This window comes from Bombus flavifrons, chromosome 2 (assembly GCF_040668555.2).
Source record: "Bombus flavifrons isolate JBK064 chromosome 2, iyBomFlav1_principal, whole genome shotgun sequence".
Lineage (NCBI taxonomy): Eukaryota > Metazoa > Arthropoda > Insecta > Hymenoptera > Apidae > Bombus > Bombus flavifrons.
Window position 1 is genome coordinate 8,658,820 of NC_138443.1, and position 19,928 is coordinate 8,678,747.

The following is a 19,928-nucleotide window of genomic DNA, read 5'->3' on the forward strand; positions in this document are numbered from 1 at the left end:
AAGAAACATGAGACGAAATATCCTAATATCATTGTTCCTTGTTCCCAAGTAAACAGAAATCAGACATCAAAGACGGAAGGAAACGCGATTCATAATCCCTAACCTTGGGATCCTCGAGACAAAGAGGAAAAGTTAGGAAAACGATTAAACAGCCGTGTTGAGCGCTTTCTATGTCAAAATTATACTTTCATATGGGCAATTGTAATGCAGTTTTTTACGCGCGGCCCTACGATTTTTAACGCACTACTTGACGAGCTCGTTTGCTTCGCGAGAGCAAAAAGAAAAAAAAAAAAAAAAGAACGAATATTGCAAAATTTTTAAACGAGCCGTGACTTGTACGAGTCTATTTAACTTCGTGATTAATGCGCGTGCGATATCCACAGCACGGAGGATTAATTGCGAGACGTTTCTCTTCGCATAATTTCATGTAACGTGTCTTCAACGTATCGCAAACTATGATTACACGCGTTACAAACCTCGTCCAATGAATAATACCACGAGTTTTAGCTTATGCTCACACGAGAAACCTTTTGTTTTGCCGCGAAAAGTGTGTCGTTGTATCTTCTCTGCGAGTACGTGGCAACGACGTAGTATTTAACTCAACGATTATATCAATGATTCTGAAGTTATGCACTACTTTGGAGTTTAGGTGGAAATCCGACCGGAGCGCAACGTAAATTATTGGGCAACGATTTTCGTAATCGTCTCTCGTATCAGTCACTAGCTACCGTAACTTGTTTACACAAAAGCGAGGAAACGCGTTACCGGAACAGTGAGACGTATTAAGTTAATTCACGATTAAAATTTATTCTCGTTATATCATATTAATCGACCAGCTCTCTAGAAAATAGACGCGCAAGGGAAAATGACAAATCGGATAAATCGCAATGGAGAATTTTAGTTCCGATCATTTAACGTTACCAATGTTTGAATTGATCTGGTTTCTAGGCTTATAGTTTTTAATGGTTTCTAATAATGACTCGCGAAGAACTTTGCCTTTTTATATTCATGAAACAGATAGAAATCTTGTAATAGCTCAACTATTTGACTAGAAAATACACTTGCCAGGTGTATGAATATTTATCAGAGACCTATAGGTTCTTCTTCATTTTAGAAAGTTTCTCAAATGAGCTTTCTAGTACTTGACGTATTTTGTGTTTAAAATTATACTTTATTATAATAGAAAGTCGCAAAGAGCTATTACATGTCGTGTGATACACTTTATTTTATATTTTTTTTCATTTTAATGAACAAACAAAGAAGACAACTCGATGTACCCAGCATGTACTTTGTGACCACTTGTATAACGAAGAAAGATTAATACGACTCCATGGGGATTTTTTTCTAAAGAAATAAACAATAGAAAGTTTTCTAATGTCATCAAAGTTTTTAGTTCTTAGTTGCTTTCATCTTTATTCATGATACTCTAATAACCTCTGCACTTTAACAACCTAACTTACAGCACTGCTCGCTGACTAATGGACACCTCGTACCTCGTACGAATTGCCTTTTTTCTACAATTTAACGTCGTTAAATTGTTCTTAAACTTCATTAACTGCTTTCCAAGTCATAAACTTAATCGTTTAGTAACAGCAAAACTATTTCGTTCTATGGAAATTTGCTTATTTGTGCGCATAATGTACTTAAAAGTACCGCATTATTATTAATAATATTCAATGGTATTAGTGATATCACGTGATTCAAAATAACTCACGATTCAATATAGAATATAATTTTACAATAAACCCACTATTTGAAAATAATTCTTTCATCGTTTGTTACTACGTGTACGTTGTTAACACATCGTCGTGCGAGTCAACTCAACTTGAATTTTACTAATTCACAAAGAAATTCTATATGAAAGGATTACTTAACTTTACTACAATGCAACTACGATAAAATTGTTGTTTCAAAATTCAGAAATCTTATATTGAAACTTTTCAAAGATTTAATACGATATTGTCATAGCAAAAAAGAAAGACGCATAAAACGATCGTCATTTGAAAATATCTTTCCATGTCTATCAATATTCATTCGTATTGCTTTTACGTAACACTGCGTTAAAACAACTCGGAAACCGCGGTGCAAAGGTTAAACGAGACGATGGGCATCGTTGTCGAAAAATTTCCGTCGCAGTTAGGATTTACCGGTGCGCTGAATTGGCCGGCATTATGTTACTTTTCCTTAGGATCGTTAACATCGGGCCCGCTCCGCAGGTAGCATATTTATGCTATCGCGAAATCCGAGATACAATGCCAGCCGATCGAGTTACACCGCCTGCGCCACCACGTTTATGGTTTATGCAAAGCCTTCTTATGCTTGCATGACGCTCGTGACACACTGCGTAAAACACAAGTCTATTAAGGCGACGTCTCTCCAGTGTACATATTTCACCGTGTACTTACATTCCTTGTTAGCGTACAATAAAAAGTTTCACCATGGTAAAAACCTTTAGTGACTCTGTATCGATGGTAGGATTAGAAGAAAAAGAAACATTTCGTTCGATGATCCTGTCATTTCTACCCACTATGGTAAATGGGCAAGGTGACTTGGTGAATGTAAAAAAATGAAATCGTCTGGTTTTTGTGCAATTGTTCAGCAGTTTGTGAAAGTAAATATTCGAGTAAGTTTTTGTGTATTGCTGACACAAATATTATTATGGTAGTACGTATTTCAATCGTGTCTTTTGTTATTATTCGTTTTATTTCGGTAAAATATCCTTTTGCAATGAACAACACAGATGTCTTTTAACACATCCTAATGTAATAAATTATGAAATCGAGTACATAATCTATAATTATATATCAGAGATGGTATCAATTATTCATAAATAGTGTTTTGAGTAAAGATACCTTGTATGATAAGAGGTTTAAGATAGGAAGGTTCTTACAACTTTTGTTAATATCTTGGATTCTAGTCAAGAGATTTTCTTAAATATTCTACTGTCTAACGAATTTGTTTTCTATTTGCATAAGGGTATTTCGCATACCTTTTCTTGCGAAAGATGGTTGTTAAAGCAAAATTATTAAGCTAATTTAGCAATTATACCAATTTACCTTCAATTCAGTGGACATTCGAAGTCAAGAATGAGATACCTCGTAATCTAGCCTCGGCGTTCTATTTACTAAGCATTATATGTTATGATAAATATGTACCTAGAATTGAAAGAGAAGCTGTAATCTGTAACTTTCATTTCAAAATTATTCCAACGTAGATCCAAAGCCAATTGCACGAATTAACAAATATTCAAATTTTTTTTTACACGATATACCGTACTATTGGGTTGGCAACTAAGTGATTGCGGATTTTGTCAACACCTACCTAATGAAAAAATCCGCAATTACTTAGTTGCCAACCCAATATAAACCTCTTAATAATATTGACAACAATCTTGAAATATCAAAAATTCAACAAAATAAATATATAGCTACACCATTATCCAATAATATCAAGTCAGTTAAGATTAGCTATACTCACATAAACTACTAGAAATAATCTATTAGAACATCCTTGATTAAATGTCGCTGTTTGCACAAGAACGTTAATCAGATTCAGCATCGTTAAAAAAAATTACTTCTATCGATTCTATCGAGACGATTAATTTCCCTTGCCTTGACATCGATATTTCATCGAATCTCTATCAGGAATCAAGCTCTATCAATTATACCACTCGTTGGAAAAAGCAAGATATAAATTCAGCTGTTTCGATCGACGTCGAAGTATTAACTTTTATCATCGGTGATGTATTCTTTATTTGGGGACAGTCATTTCTTTTTGTTTATGTTTCATTATCGTTTAAACGTTACCGATATAAAAATTATCCGGTGTTACACGTAATAGCGGCAATAAAATCCGATATTCCAGGGATTGCAAGCGACACTCGCGAAATAATCGTTCGCTGACACGCCGAATAAGCCATTCGTCATTGCATAATACGCTCCTTGTCGCTGAGAATGAGCGCCGATGCACTTCTACAGCTGGTTGACGGATTTCGAAACCCGGATAAAAATTCTTCAATGACTCATTGATTCAAACTAATCGCGCATTAAACCACGATTCACCGTGCTCCTTACTTCTTTCATTAAGTAAGAAACGTTAAACCTCTATAACGATATATAACTTGCAAGTTACGTAATCACGTACCTACGTATTTTAAATCTCGTGATTTATGTAGTTACGATAGTGACGTACCATTATCTTTTAGAACAATTGGGCTCGTAACAAATACAGTACTTGTCAAATTTTTCCATACTTTAAATAATAATGCCTTGACTTATCATTGAATGAAAGTGAAACGGTTTTATAAAAGCTTTGGTTACGGGGTTACAACTTCGTGATTTAATTGGGCATGATTTTTCTGCATATAATTACTGGTACGCTTATGGGAATTATGTAAGATGATGAATATTTTATTTAAAAATATTGAAGATAAAAGAAGCTAAAGTATCCTTTCGCTTGGCCAAAGAAAGGTTCGTTTTTGTCCTAAGCTTCTCCATTTTATAGCTATACGATTGAACATGAAAAGTATATACACGCGATAGAGTTTCATTGCGTTGAAATGAACCAAATAAAAAAGAAAAGAAATCTGTTTTTTAATTCATACCACCACGGTCCATGCTTCGCAAAACATCAAACTGTGTCCATCTAACTGCACTCAGTGGTACGTAGAAAGTGCATAAATATGTATGTCAATTCCGCTTACAAAACTGCTGATCCTTGACCAACGCGGTTCTGTCGGTAAAAGCGGAGTTCCCTTGAAAAATGCAGCTTTTCCTAATTGGTACAACCTTACGGAGAACGTGCAAACCAACTGCAAATACTCTTACGAACGTAAGTAACCTGTTATTTTACCTCGAGAAACAAAATATCTTTGTTCGTTTACATAAGTACGATCTAACTACACGGTCACGAATAGACAAAAGAGAATCGCATGACGGATCAGTCCGACATCTCAAGGAGACAACTTTCCGATTAGTCCCTCTCCGTCGTCTACGTAATCTGCTCAATCTGCGGTGGGCAACGTGCGGTTTTATCATCGTTACGCCACGCAGTTCTCCGTGCTAAGGAAAATTGTACGTGAATGACACGATGGATTTCGAGGAAAAAGCAAATACGCTACTAATGACTCCATTAGATATACTCGTTGATCGAGAAATCATAATTTCACTCGACCGATAATACGATTATTAAGCGTATGGATTTTCTTCGCTATAGTTTTCTGTGTGTATATCGCGATTGTTTATTTTAATTAATGTCTTATGTGTACTTTTTTTAATATTTTGCGCGTGATGTATAGGCATTAATTTCGTTACCTGTGCTATATGGCATGCTCGTTTTCTTGAAAAAATAATAAAGGTAAAAAGTTTAACATCTTCAGTCTTCATGGATACAAATATGTAATATGATCAAATATATATACGTTTACTATATATTACTCTTTTTAATACACACTGGGGAAAATAAACTGATCAACGGGAAAACTTAAAACAATAATCAGAATGGATGTACTGTTATGCTCTTATTCACACGAGTATCAATTCACGACTGCTTAAAATTTAGTAATCCTTATCTCATAGATACCAATATACTTGATGTATGTTTGTCTTATTACCCATATATCTAATTCTTCTATGGATTTGAAGCGAATAAAATATATACATATAAATTACAAAGGAAAGATTCTTATTTTATTCTAATTTCAAGAAATTCTTATTTAACGTAGATACAGTTTTCTAAAATTTTGTGAATCCCAAACTTCGATAAACTGTACTAGTAATTATTAGTAGTTATTATATTACTAATGAATTTTTAACGTAATAACGGTAATAAATCAGAAACAAGCCGCAGTTACCTAATCCACCAACATCCTATTCCAATACGTTCCTTATTAATTTTTCCGTTACGAATCAGTTTCTCTATTTCTCTTTGTGCTCGAAAAAGACAAAGAGAGGAAGAGTGGAAGAGGGAAGCAATATATACACGGAACACTAAGGCTTTCGCGTAGCAGTTGCGCAAGCCGCGAAACAATTAGATGTAAATCCCGGCAATGGACTTTCTAAATTCACGTATGAATTAGTCCGAGGGCCTCGATTAAACCGCACACTTCGAGTTCCCTGGCTGGATGTTTACCTACGTAACATATGCAACTCTCTCTCTACGTCTTACTTCGTTTATTTAATTTAAATAGACAATTGAAATAGGCAAAGGAAAGCAAGAAAATTTTTGAAATTAGAAACGATTGAATTAATTGCAATTAATTAAGCCGTGTCTTGCGATACAATTAAACGTACAAATTTCTAATTTCTAATTTGAATTTCTGATTAATTAAAAATTGATTTCATTATGCATCATTATGGAGTAAAATCTTCGTGATCGAAACGTATTATAAAGTATCAAAGCATGAAGATTTTGTACGTGATTATCTATTAACGTTTCCTTTTGCCCGAATTTAACGTAGAATTCAGACTCTAGATAACCGATAACCGATACATTATTAACGTTTTATCGAACTATTTTGTATCTAGAAGTTATTTTGTATCTAGATAACCGATTTTCCACTGTACATATGAAATACGTGTTATTTCTGATAAACATTGCAACATCTAACAAAGTGATCGAGATAAAGCAGACAATGCAGGTGTAATACAAATAACTCGAAATATTAATCCGAAAATATAATAATAGAATTATCGAAGTAGATACGCGTAACGCCACCTTGTTCGTATCACGATGGAAACGACACAGCGATGTCGCGAATTAAAGTATTAAAACAGTGATATCGTTTGATGTAGCCGCGAACCACCTTGAGTCTCGAATTGTGAAAATTCGATTGTGAATTGCTATTTGAAATTTTACACTACAACAGACATGTGTTTTGTGCGATCACATGTTTTTCCAAGCCTTCCAAATTATCAGTCAGTTTTCCAAATTGCATAATCCAGAAAGAAATTTGCTAAACGTACTACATATACGGAAATAAGCACACATAATTTAAATAGATTTGATATGGTCGGTCCTAAACGATACTCGAGCTTCTTATCTTCTCTACGTGTTTCAAATTAGTGCGCCGGGTTTTCGAAACATGATAAACTTCAACGCCTGACTGATTTTATGACCACAAAAAATCCCGATGCTTTCTTCCTGTTAGAATCTGCTTCTATTTTTAAGCAGCTACGTATTCCAACTGTAATATGATAAACGCCATGTATTTACACAATTGTAAGGTCATGGCGAATTAATAAAAAAACGAAAGTCGAGAAACATTCACAAAAACACTTTACTATCCACAAGCAGTGTAACACTAAACCAGTGAAAGCACTAGACCGCAAAAAACGAAAAGCAACGGAACTTAATAAAGCGTAAGAACGAAGAAGAAAGAGAAGAAGAGAAAGAAAAAAGTAAAAAGAGGGAGAAAAATCGAAGAAACACGATAATACTGAGTGAGATGGAGGTAGAGAGTTGCAAGTGGCAAATGACGGTGTCGCATGTGCCTCTGCAGATAAGAGTCTGCAGTCGTCAGACTGGCGTTGTCTCTGCGCTTAAAAATTATGCTGCGCGATAGGAGGCGGCAGCGTGCGTCGCGTCAGCTTCGGTTGCGCAACTTGCGCCACGCAACGAAATTCGATCATCTTTGCCGCATAACGCCGCGGCGAACAGAGACAAAAAAGAGAAGGGGAAGAGGGATGAAGACACAGAAGGGGAGAGAGGCAGAACATTAAAGGTGACAAATGGCGGTGACATGGCACAATTGAAGCGACGCCGGAGATGCTGGAAACCATAGCTCTCCACGCGAGGTCACCAGAAGAAGTAATCGCTAGCGACGCGCGACCTGGAGGAGGATTAGCCGATCGAACCGAATGAAATATCGCAGGGAAGTAGGCTGATTCAGAAAACGACCGAGGATGCACGTGAATTACAGAGGCGGCAAGAACTACGTACTTTTGCTATTAACCCTTTTACACTCGATACTTTAACAAGTTATTGATTGACTAAATAATAAATATATTTTTTTTACTTCTTTTAAAAACTACCCAAATAGATGTGTTTCCGAGGTTAATGATTAATAAATATTTTTAGAAAATTGGCCATAGACTAGTGTGTTATGTGTTCCTCGAAAAACCATCCAACAAGAAACCTGCTTCTATCGTTCACAATCGATAAGGAGCAATTTTTCTCGCAGGCTAAAATAGAGTTCGATCTTGAAAGGGTTGGACTCGTTTCAATCTTTCATTCTTGTCATTCCTTCTAGCATGTAAGCGTGAAAACAACTGCAAATGCTACTTAATTACAAAACGTGGCCGTAGACATAAGGAGTTAAGCCTCGTTTCGGCATCGATGTTGAAACTGACGTTATTAATAAGATGAGATCGATCGAAAGTTGTCGAACTTCTGGTTCGTTCCAGTTTTTTACGTCGGACGGTCGAAGTCAAGGCGAGTTACTCGATTTCGTGCATGGCAACGAAGGGTAATTATTTTTATACGCGTCACCTTGTGCCACCGAATATTGTTGAATGACTGAATGCAAAAGGCGGGACTTTTAAGAAGAAACTGTGTCATGAAAAAAGAAAGCTATTTAGAACGAAATTCGTGCGACGATTTCGAGTGATTCTTCTATTATCGGATTGTTCAGAAAATTCGCAGCGAAATGTAACATCAGAAATACCAGTTTCTGATTCTTCGTCTAATAATTTCGTAAATTTACGTCGGTGTATTTTGGGAATTTTGGATGATTCTTTATAAAGTGTACGGATAAAAGTTGACTTCTGAACATTAATAACAAGTAGTTGAGATCAGAGACTAGTCGAGTCCTACATCTGATTCAATCACAGATGTACTAAAATATGATGACACAAAAATATTGCTGCATCTTTCGACTAAATATTAGTCGATCTGTTGACTTACCTCTTGGGATACTGGATTATTCTTGTTCTGGCTGGTGTTGGATGTATTATTAATGGAGGAGAGTGAAGTGAGGGTTGCAGAGCCGACACCGCCGACCGTCTTTCCGCTGACCTTGGTACCAGCACCACCGACATCTTTGTGCAGCGTTCCAGGACTCTGAAATGAAATATCGACGCGCGTTAGAACAATGCTTGGGGCAAACGTATTTTTCTCTCTCTTTTTTTCTGTTGGTTCTCTATGATAATGAGGTTGGAACCCGTCGACGTTGCATCTCTGATAAAATACGAGGTCGAGGAAAAATTAACGAGCGCCGCTCTTTTTCTCAAAAGCGTTACTTATTGGTCAAATTTTGAAACGATACTTTAGCAGAGTTGTTCTTTTGTATATTTTCTGCGTGTTGGATAAAAACTAAACAGTTTATTCATTTGCATGTTTCATCAAATTTGTTGTTATTCTTTATATGTATATGTATATAATAAAATGGTAAAAACTATACGCATATATATTTAATAAAATAGAAATATAATAATAATCTAACTTTGTCTCTTTGAAATGTAACTCTTACTTTCATCTTTATACGACTTTCCTGTGACAACTTTCGACTCTTCAGTGATTCACACTGGCTTCTCTCTCTTCTTAATTATCTACGTGCGTATATAGCGATCATAACAAATTCTTACCACGTGCACGCTATATTCTCCTAATCACTCATCACTCGCTACCGATTATTAGTCTGGCATAAACATTCGCTCGGTTCTCAACCATTTATTATTCACATGAATTCTTGTTCTCATCATAATAGCCACAATGGAAGATCTCGAAAGATTGAAAATTTTTGCCGGGCTATTCGAATTTAAATTATATTTTCGATACCAGTACATACAAGAAATCTATATAGTGTACATAGAATGCATAAATAGAACAATTTTGCAAATTTGGACACTCCTTTAGGTCTACCATTGAAATAAAAAAGGTACCAATATCCATATACACAATTTTAACAATCTTCACTACGATGTTTTATACCTATATATTACAACATTGAAAAATATCTTGCCAGAATATACATATAAATACCATTGACTCTAGAACTACGAACAGTTAAGAGAAAAATATTTCTACCAAAACCAAACAAAATGAATGATCTTCAAAAAAATACGTAATATCTTTTATTAAAAAATCGTCAAATCTTCTGCATCCTCATCTGCATTTTATTCTAGCCAATTACTCCGTGAAAAGTTTCAAACCGTTCCATTCCTACACCTCGAAATCTTCATCGTTTCATTTTTGATTTTTTACCGTATGCGAAACGGTTTCATTCGCTAGATGAAAACTCGCCGTGACATTTACATTAATCCTTACAGCGAGGAGAGATCCACGTTCGCTCTCTGTCAATTAACGCGCGCGTATTTCATGTGAACGTTGTTGCTGGGCCGGTCGAGCGGGCTTATTTCTGTTAATTAAGGGCCCGCAGCTACTTCTAATTTATGTATCGTCTCATTTGAACCTTGTCACGGTATACCAAACCGATTTAGCAATAGGAGACAAAGAGATGACGCGGATGTACGTTCGAAATGTACTGGAAACATGATTCTCTGTTATCTTGGTATGACTCTTAGATGGAAGGTTGATAGAACGACGATAAGCGTGGAATAATACAAACAGGACGATAGAAGGCCACCTAACTACTGTTACCATCCCAGACTAATGTTATCGTTTAATTGTTTACCATTGAAACGATTATCCATGAAAGGAGACTCTCCCTCGGACTTGGTGCATGGTCTGATGAAAGAGCGAATCGATCTCCACTCGATCGTTGATTAGATATTTCTTATCTTTTTCTCGGTGGGTAGGAAATACTACACTACCACACTATGAAGGAAGGAAATATCCATTCCTAATCTTTAAATAAATGGTTTGTTAATCGTTTTTTTTTCATAAATCTTTTACTCTTCACAGATAATCAAAACCTAGATGAGAACTGTAGGCCTAGGAAAGTTACTCCAATTGTGAATCATTTGAATCAAAATTTGAATTTTTTTTAACAAAATATCATATTTTATTGGTATTTTGCAGTAGATCAAGGGCACATTAAATAGAGAGAAGATTATAGCAGTAAAAGCAAGGAAATGGAACGTTTCAATGAAGTACTGTTTCCACGGTGACTGAGCCAGCTTTCCACGCGGCGTTTCGCTAAACGAACTTAGGCGCGTCCGGAAGTAACGGAGCAGTGACATTAGTTCGATGTACCTGCGTTTCATTATCAATGTCGAATCGTGTAGTGACCTTGTGGTACTCGAGTGTACGGGTCAACGCACGTTACAAGAGGATGTGTATATTTACTATGACAAATGGCATTGTTGTTCGCGTATTTTTAAAAGCTATGCGTGAGCTGGAACAACGTATATCCTATCCTATCGTTGTTTTCACAACTTCCAGTTCCACTGACAGTGAAAATTTTCTGCATTGTTTTTCTAGAAACTTATCTATATATTCTAATAGATTGGTTATAACATTGTCTCATTGGTGTCAGGTACAGAGATGTTCCTCTGTGAAAATCCAACTCTCTAAAAACATTATTTCATATATCCGAAACTAATAAAACAATGTATGTACATACATACAATGAAGCATCAAATCTAACTGAAAACGGTAACGAAATGTAACCAAAAATGTAATCAACGTTCACGCCAAATGTGTAGTCTCTTTTCGCTCCTCGCTACTGACAAAAGTAAAGACAAAGAAAAAAAAAAAAGAAAAAATTGGGATATCGAAAACAAAGAAACGATTTGAGGGAGATAGTTCTGCGACGATGAACGGAGACATTACTCGACCGATGACTGCACCCGATGAAAGTCATCAAGAGTCCCCTTTAATGACCTCCAATCGATGTTCCTGCTCAGACAAACCTTCGTGAATCGCTTTCACGAGCCATTGTTTCTCGGACCAGCCCGTGATTATGCTCTTCAATTAAAAAAGGAAAAAGAAAGAAAAAGAACATTTTACTCGATGTCTCAGCCCTCCTAACTGTACCGTCTTAATTATGGAAGGAATAACGAGTCGCGTTTGTTTTCTGCGACGCATCCGAGCGACGTCAACCGATTCAGACACGTTTTATGTAAACCGCAAGGCTACGCGCGTTGACCTTTCTTCAGGATGGCATTATGCAACTCTTGCGTCGCGTGAGACACTAATTTGCATTTTTCCATTATTACGTCGATACCACCTGCTGCAGCTATTAACAACCATACTACAGGATGTACATTTTTCTTCTTCTTTTTTCTTGTTCCTTTTGCCTCTTGTTGCGAAGGATCGAGTGTTTCTTTCGTTTCGTAATATATATTTTATTCTCATAGTTATGGGCTGTGAAGTATGGTTTCTAATTGCCTTTGGAAGTGCGTCGATGATTTACTCTCCCAAAGATATAGATATAATGACAGTTACATAGTGTGAGAATTTGGTATTTCAGTTTTATAGTTGGACGAATTTTTATAATTGAAAAACATTTTTCATTGACGTCATAATATTTCTCAGAAATATTGATGGATGTATGCAAGAGTGATGCAGCGAGGGGATTATTTTAGGTAACGTCAAGAGAGATCATGTGTGATATTAGATCGAAGTGAATTTAAATTCATCGCCATAACTAGTTTTAAATTAGATGCGGGTAAGCTTTGTTCTTTTATTTGCACTATTATTCGGTTGAATTATATTCTATCAAGCAAATTGAAGGTTTCATTGCATTAAGAATAATATCATGTAAAAATCTGGCAAAAGCAAGAAACCATTGAGAGAAATTTAATCGAATCATCGTAGGTACCATTGAAGTAAATTGAACCACGTTGTGAGAGAATCAAGCTGAGTTTGAATGAATCACAAAGGAATCGCCGCAGATCTGATTATCACTTCAAACAACTGAATCAAATGCAGTTAAATCTCGAAAAATATCAAGCGGTGATTGATCCAATTCTGCACACGTCAAAAGTCGAATTTAACATTCGAAATCGAATTCGTATACCAACTACTGACAAGATGAACGATTAAGTAAAAGAGAAATCGCGGAACTATTATTGAAAAGATGAAATATAACTTCTTCGAACAGGCACAAACATTTTTTAAATAGGGAAGTTACATATCGATATACCTGTATACTACTTTTTCGTTACTAGAAATTCTGATTTTTCTTCTTCTAAATGAACAAAATTTGGGTTAGAAGAAGCCAACGAACAATCAGAGAGAAATTTTTTCAGCTACACGGCTTATCCCTTCACGGGATGAAAAACAACTTTCTCACACGGTTTTCGTTCGCAACCTATGCGTCCGATCGAAAGCAATAATTTCTTTGTATCGTGAAACCGCTAGAAGCTGCAAGTAGACCATAAAGGAATTCAATCTCTTCAAGAGATCCTTTCAAGCAGATGAGCGTATACACGCTGGTCAGTCGTTGAACGGAGGCGAAAGAGTCGTAACGCAAGATACACGATGTGTATATATAGTGAAAACTGGACCGAAAAGAAAGGGAAGAAAAGAGAAAGGGAGAAAGAAGAAAAAAAAATAAAAAAAAAGGGTAGGATGCTAAAACCGTGGCTGGCGCTACCTTGCAACCCTATCATTAGCTCGGAGAAGGGTCGTACCTTAATCTCCGATGGCTCTCACGTTTTTCCATTTTTCTTGGGACACCTGGCCGCACGCGCAACGCGCGATAGCAGGTGATCAGATTCGCCTTGTTGGTATACAAGGTGCGCTCTGAAACTTTCCAGGTTTCTCACAATCGTGAAATTGTCCCTTACGAGCCAATGATCCAGAAAAGAACCGTACCATGTGATTTGGCAAACGTTTCTCTTTAGCAAAGGATTCTTTGTTGCACCTGGAGTATTGATTCTTCAAAATCAAAAGGCTCCTTTGTGCGAATGTTAAGGCTGTATTATCGAAATGAAAGATCCCATTATACGTAAAGAATTTTGTTTCAATTCAAAGTCATTTAAATTGTAGGAATAGTAGGAATATATTTTATTACACTTAAAGATCTAATCGATATTAATTCGCAGTTCAACCTGACCGAGTTGATATTTATTGCTCTCTAGTGTTGTTCGAAATTTACAAAACGCGAATTTCATTTCATCAAAACATCAGAGAAGACATCGTTCAAAATCAATTGACCATTAAACGCGTTAGGAAGGAGAAAATAATGCTACTGCTGCGCAATATTCTCTGGAAATATATCATTTTTATATACCCGTACAATCCTCTGAACCAATTTTATAATGCCATATTATAATAATATAGTTTATAACACTATAAACGCTTACAAAAGACTTTTATCCAGAACCCATATACACTTCGTTTAAACCGTGCATTTAAGCTCATAAAATATAAATAATCTCACCTAAAGAAAACATTAATCCTCCCTTTCTCCCATTAATTCGAACCGAATCTGTGGTTCCACATTTTACCATATTACCCGCCGACACACGCCGAGAGTATCTTCTCAAATAAGTGAACGTGGCGTATCAAATAAACGTACGATAATAAATTTATCAAACGGTGCGCGGCTAGGTGATTTAAATCGTGGAATTTTTTCGGCACACCATGTACGGTGTTCCGATCGAGAGCACACCGGTTCCACAGCTTTTGCACGCATACAGGTTACGCACACATGAACTCGGTTCCGAAGAAGAGAATCCAGAGAGAGAGAGAGAGAGAGCTCGTGGATACATGAACATGCAGAGAACAAGAATCCCTTCGAGACACGTGCAAGATAGCAGATGTATCTCGTCTCAACACCTGCCAACTCGCACAGGTACAAAGACTAGAGGTTTAGGACAGCTGCAGCTGGCCTCTCCACGTTGTTCTCGTAAAGAAAAACGACTTTTTCCGAGATAAAAATTCTTCCTCGCTAAAAAGAGCCATTATTTTCGTTGCGGAACCGTGCGCATTACGTAGGTGGACCGATAAAACGAGGTCCAAAACTGCTTTCCTCTTAATTGAAACGAACTGGCTACCATTTTCTCACTTTTTCAAGATACGTACGTATGTTGGAAATCTTCGAGTTTCTTATCTTTTAATCCCGTTGTGTGTCTATGTGATCCGAAGTGAAAATTTTATTCCGGTCGATATTCTTAAAATATACAAAGTGTTTAAATATTCAGTTTAATCCTATTGAATATCTACGTGACCCGAGATGAATACTGTATTTCGATGGATAAAAAAATATTCCATATTTGATGGTATTCAAATATTCCATTTTAGTATTCAATATATTATATTTCCCAAGAATAAAATCTTTCAAAATTTGGAAAGAAAGAAACGTCTCTGTGAAGGGTTACAAAGAAAAATCTAAAATCACCGATAAACGTGAACATCGAACACGATGACTAAATCTTCTAAGAAAGCACTTTAATGACGGAATCTGACGATTCGATATTAAAATAGGAGATAAGATTATTGAACGATTGAGTAGGTCGATGGGCTTAAATGTTCAGGTCATCGGAAACATAGCTTCCATGAAATGAAGAGACTCTACTTCTCACACCATCACCAGATGGGTAAACGAAAGAGGAGCTTTAATAACCTGAATGTATCGTGAATTTATGAAGAAAGTAATTTGCATTGGTTGCTATGTGGTCGAGTGTTCATGTGGTTGTAAACGACCCTCGTCACGATCTTTTTAAGACATTTTTTCATAAATTCACTTTTTCTTTTGCCAAAATTATTCTGCTGATGAACAAACAAAATTGTGATTTTGATATAACCATTACAGTATCAAATTGATAATGTATCTGATTAATAATTTTAGATAAATTACACAGTTAATTAATTTCATTTCTGCGTATAGATAAATGAACATAAAAATACAGCTAAGAGAAAGCACGATACACTTTTTGCATAAGGAGAATACTCTTGAAGAAGTCAGATATTAAATAAATCGACATAAAATAAAATAATTAAACGAAAAATAAGGACGTGTATAAGTCGACTGCAGGCTTCTTCTGAAATTTTAAAGGTGCAAAAATGTACGCAATATGTAACAATATACAAAATTATAATACAAGATATAAATTCTAACTAGAATGCATTTTCGAATTGTATCTATAAAAATATAAATTTACTTAAATATCCTCAGTCTATATACAAGATTTATGAGAATCTAACAGGTTTTGATCGCCATCGCAACGAGGTATATAAACGACATTTCGTTAACTCAAACGTTAAAATTCATTCTAATTCCACAAGCCGGTTCGCCAGTCACTGCGATGGAATTCTCGCTGTATTTTTATATTCTCCACACTCTCGCGCTTTTAACCAGCACAGCGTGCATTGGAAATTGCTATGTAAGTATCAAAGAATACACTTGGACTCGAACACGACGAACGCTTGGTAAACGACGTATCTGGAGAAGATTCCGCTTTCAGATCCGTCTGTGCGAATCTATCGAAGGAAATGTATGTATGAAATATGTATGTATGTAGTAAGTTGCCGATAGCATATGTAAAAACAGGTGTTTTTCATCCGAGTAAAAGCGACTCGTAATCTTGTGCACATGAAGATACCCCCTGTGGTCAATGTATTATATCGTTTCGCGGAACACAGGATATTACAAGAAGTAATTCCGCCTTTCTCGGCGGAATTAATTGTGATAACGTTGAAACCCCCAAGGCAAACTATGACTATCGATTAGAACGAAATCGAGAATACTTGTCATGGAATGCAAATTAGGAAGGACATTTCGCATATTCTATTATTTGTATTTGTAGAATGGGAAGATTTTCTTTTAATCCTAGAACCACGTATGTTTTCCGACCTTTAAACATCCCTCCAAATACGTTACAACAATTACTTAAAATAGAACAATATAATAACAAAATAAATAAATATACGTAATCATATTTAACTCTCAATAGAGACGAACATTAACATTGCCAAAAACATTTGCATACTTTTAATAATTGTAAAAATAATTAGAACTCTGAAATCAATTACACATAAACAATACTACCAACTATTATGAAATTGCAGTGTGCATGTACAAGAACAATCTTGTAATCATCCATCTGGGATATGGCAATTACGAATTCAAGTTTCTCATTAATAATTTCTCTCAATAATAATGTAATGTGATTTCTAAAATTACAGTACGCGTAAGAATTATCTTACAATCACCCATTTGGAATATAAAAATTACGAATATAAGTTTCTAATGTGTTAACAAGGCGATGAGTTGCTTGAAACAGCGAGGATCGTGCTTTCCTCTTGTTGACCTCCGTGAGACCGACTTATCATCAACTATTGCCTTACTTTTACTGGTGGGAAAGGCGCCAGGGCCCACCCGTAGGCCTGAGAAGCGCGTAAGTTATTGTCTCGTGGCTCTTAAAATGTTTATCCGCGCGTTCGTTTATTTCTCGCGCAAAAATACACCTTATAGCTATGTACATATGTACCTTAAAAGCTGGTTTATTGGATCGTTAAAGTGTTAAAGGATAGGTGTTGTTTGTATGGCGGATGGGAATGAAGCTGTGAAATTGGATGGAAAAGAGTTTCGGAGAGGTTGGATCGAAACGAATCGTGTTATGAGGAAATACAGTCGGTTGAATCGAATCGCGAGGAAACTGGGTTAAGGTACTCGAGTTGAAAACAATTTAAATTGAACAAAATAGAATAGGCGTAACGGGACTATTTATAGGGAAAATAATCGTGCTTAGTTAAAAAGACCGTAACATTGCGTTTTGCATTGAATCCATTATGACTTTCCTACTGCTTTGTGATTTTTCAAAATTAATTTTTGTTAAAACGATTATAAAATTGATTCTGATTGAATCTGTGACGAAGCAGTTAAGTATCGTTGAAATAAATCAGACGGATGAAAAATATTTCTACAGAAATAAATTGAGTTTATGTCGAAAAGAGCAAGATTGCGTCTAGTTGGCTCAATAATAGAGTAATTGAACGTCGGTGAGATAAAGTAGAATGAAAACCATTCTGGACACGGATGTCAAAAATGTTGCATCTATTCAAGTTGGACCTATATAGAGGACGTAGATCCAAATTTAGTGATTCAGGTCGTCGAGACATCCGGTTGGAGCTTTAGAACGAATCGAGTTAAGAAGAAATGAATCGGAACGAATTTAGATCCTGAAGATGTATGGCTATATATGCGTGCTTTGTATTCATAGTTTTAGGTACCTGGTTCGTGATGGAATCTATCATTCATGTAGCAGACTTTCAGAATTTCAAACTGGACTCGATAAAAACAACCGACATTATTCGAACCGTTGATTTTCCATTATACAAAATCTCTTCTTCGTTTGTAACTTTTTTCACGCGTTTATAGTTCATAAAGGGGAATCATAAATTTAAAATCGAAATGTTTTTCTTAAAAAGTTTTCCTTCATCGTTATTATAATATCAATGTTAATTTCAACAATTACATTCAATACCAATTTTTTGTAAAACTACCACATGAAAGGAAACTAGCCATTTTATAAATGATAAATATTTATTTTGAAATCATTTAAATTTTTCTCAACTTTGTCTCAAGAACTATTATACATAACGTCCATTTTTTACAATAATGCTACATGAAAGAAGACTACAAATTTTACGCATGATGAATATATTTGCTTCTAAATTATTTCAATTTGTTTATCTTTCCGAAGATTTATCTGTAAAATTGCTATTTTCGACGTATATTTTTCTACTCGAGGTTTTTACGGAATCGAGACACGATTCAGCGAGTATATCATAAGTGGTCCGTGAAATAGATGTACACTAGACTCTGGAACGCAAGAAAGAATCGTAACTTCTCGGATCGAGGCCAGCAGTTGTCAATTGTCTTGCTGGCCGACGCACCAGAATGCAGAACGCGCGCAACTCGACTAATGACAACGGTGATACGCACATCATTAATTATACATACGTCCGGTTAACACGCAACATCTTCCAACGATTCAGCAGAAATCTTAATTATTCTTACTAAATCGGCAAGTAATGTTTTAGAATGGTAGACATACCATCAGCAAACAACTAACGATGATTCAGATCAAATTTTTCTGATGACTAATATTGAACCGATTCAAGCTATTATCATTTTTTAAAGGTACGTTATCATCTATTGTTAGTTGGCCGTAAACAGTTCAAAGAATTCCTTACACTACAATCAAAAAATAAGTTAGGAATTCGCCATATTGTTATCGTACATTTATTATCAAACCTATAAAATACAATAATATGCAGTAATACAATCTCTGATTATAAAATATATAAGATTCGATTACCGGAAACATCATAACTTATCAAATTACTTTGTAATATTTTACATAAGAAATATTGTGTAAAAAGGACTTCGAAAAATTAATTAATAAAATAGAATGATAGCATGATCTAGCAGATTACTATATAAAATTTTATATCGAACACGCTTTATACAAAACAAGAAAATCTCTCGAGAATAAACGAATAAAATTTGTATGCTAACCAAACACATGCTGGAATTAATTTCTACACATTGGTGGATTATCAATTTCTTGAAAGCGAGTAAAAGTTCTTCGCATCCTTTACGTTTGTGGTTTTCTAACAGTACGTTCGCCAGACACTGACGCAAGTGCACGACGAAGGATTTCCTAGTCGGGACGTTTTCACAAGTATCAATTAGCCGGTGGTCATTGATCGGTGAAACCGCTTCTGGTATTAGCAACAGACGGTTAAATCTTAACCCATTTCAAAGCGTTGCAACACGGTATGGCTCGTCCGGTTGCTGCGAAAAATTCTTCACATGTTTTCTGGGGCCAGCACACGTGACCAATTAGCGCTCGAGAAACGTGTACGTGCTTCGATTCGGTAACTGATTCGGAAAGGTCGATGAGGAAAGAAGGAGAATTTATCGATCGAGTTTGATTGATGACAAACTTTGTTCAAGTAAACCGATTTTATGCAGTCTAGAAGATCTAAATGCAAAAATTAGAAAGTTTTCTAACGTTTATTTTATTTATCATAAATAAAATAGATAATTCGGTAAAATGACAATAGAACAA

General features: G+C 35.7%; 1 protein-coding gene across 3 annotated transcripts in view; it reads right to left on the minus strand.

The window, feature by feature from the left end:
• The window catches only part of LOC138189975 (probable serine/threonine-protein kinase dyrk2), a 267,046-nt gene that overhangs the window by 41,272 nt on the left and 205,846 nt on the right, over positions 1 to 19,928 (minus strand). For all 3 annotated transcript variants that reach the window (XM_069132330.1, XM_069132328.1, XM_069132329.1), the window contains one exon: positions 8,902 to 9,057. In XM_069132330.1, coding sequence (XP_068988431.1) covers positions 8,902 to 9,057 — 156 coding nt within the window. The remainder of the gene's footprint in view (positions 1 to 8,901; positions 9,058 to 19,928) is intronic.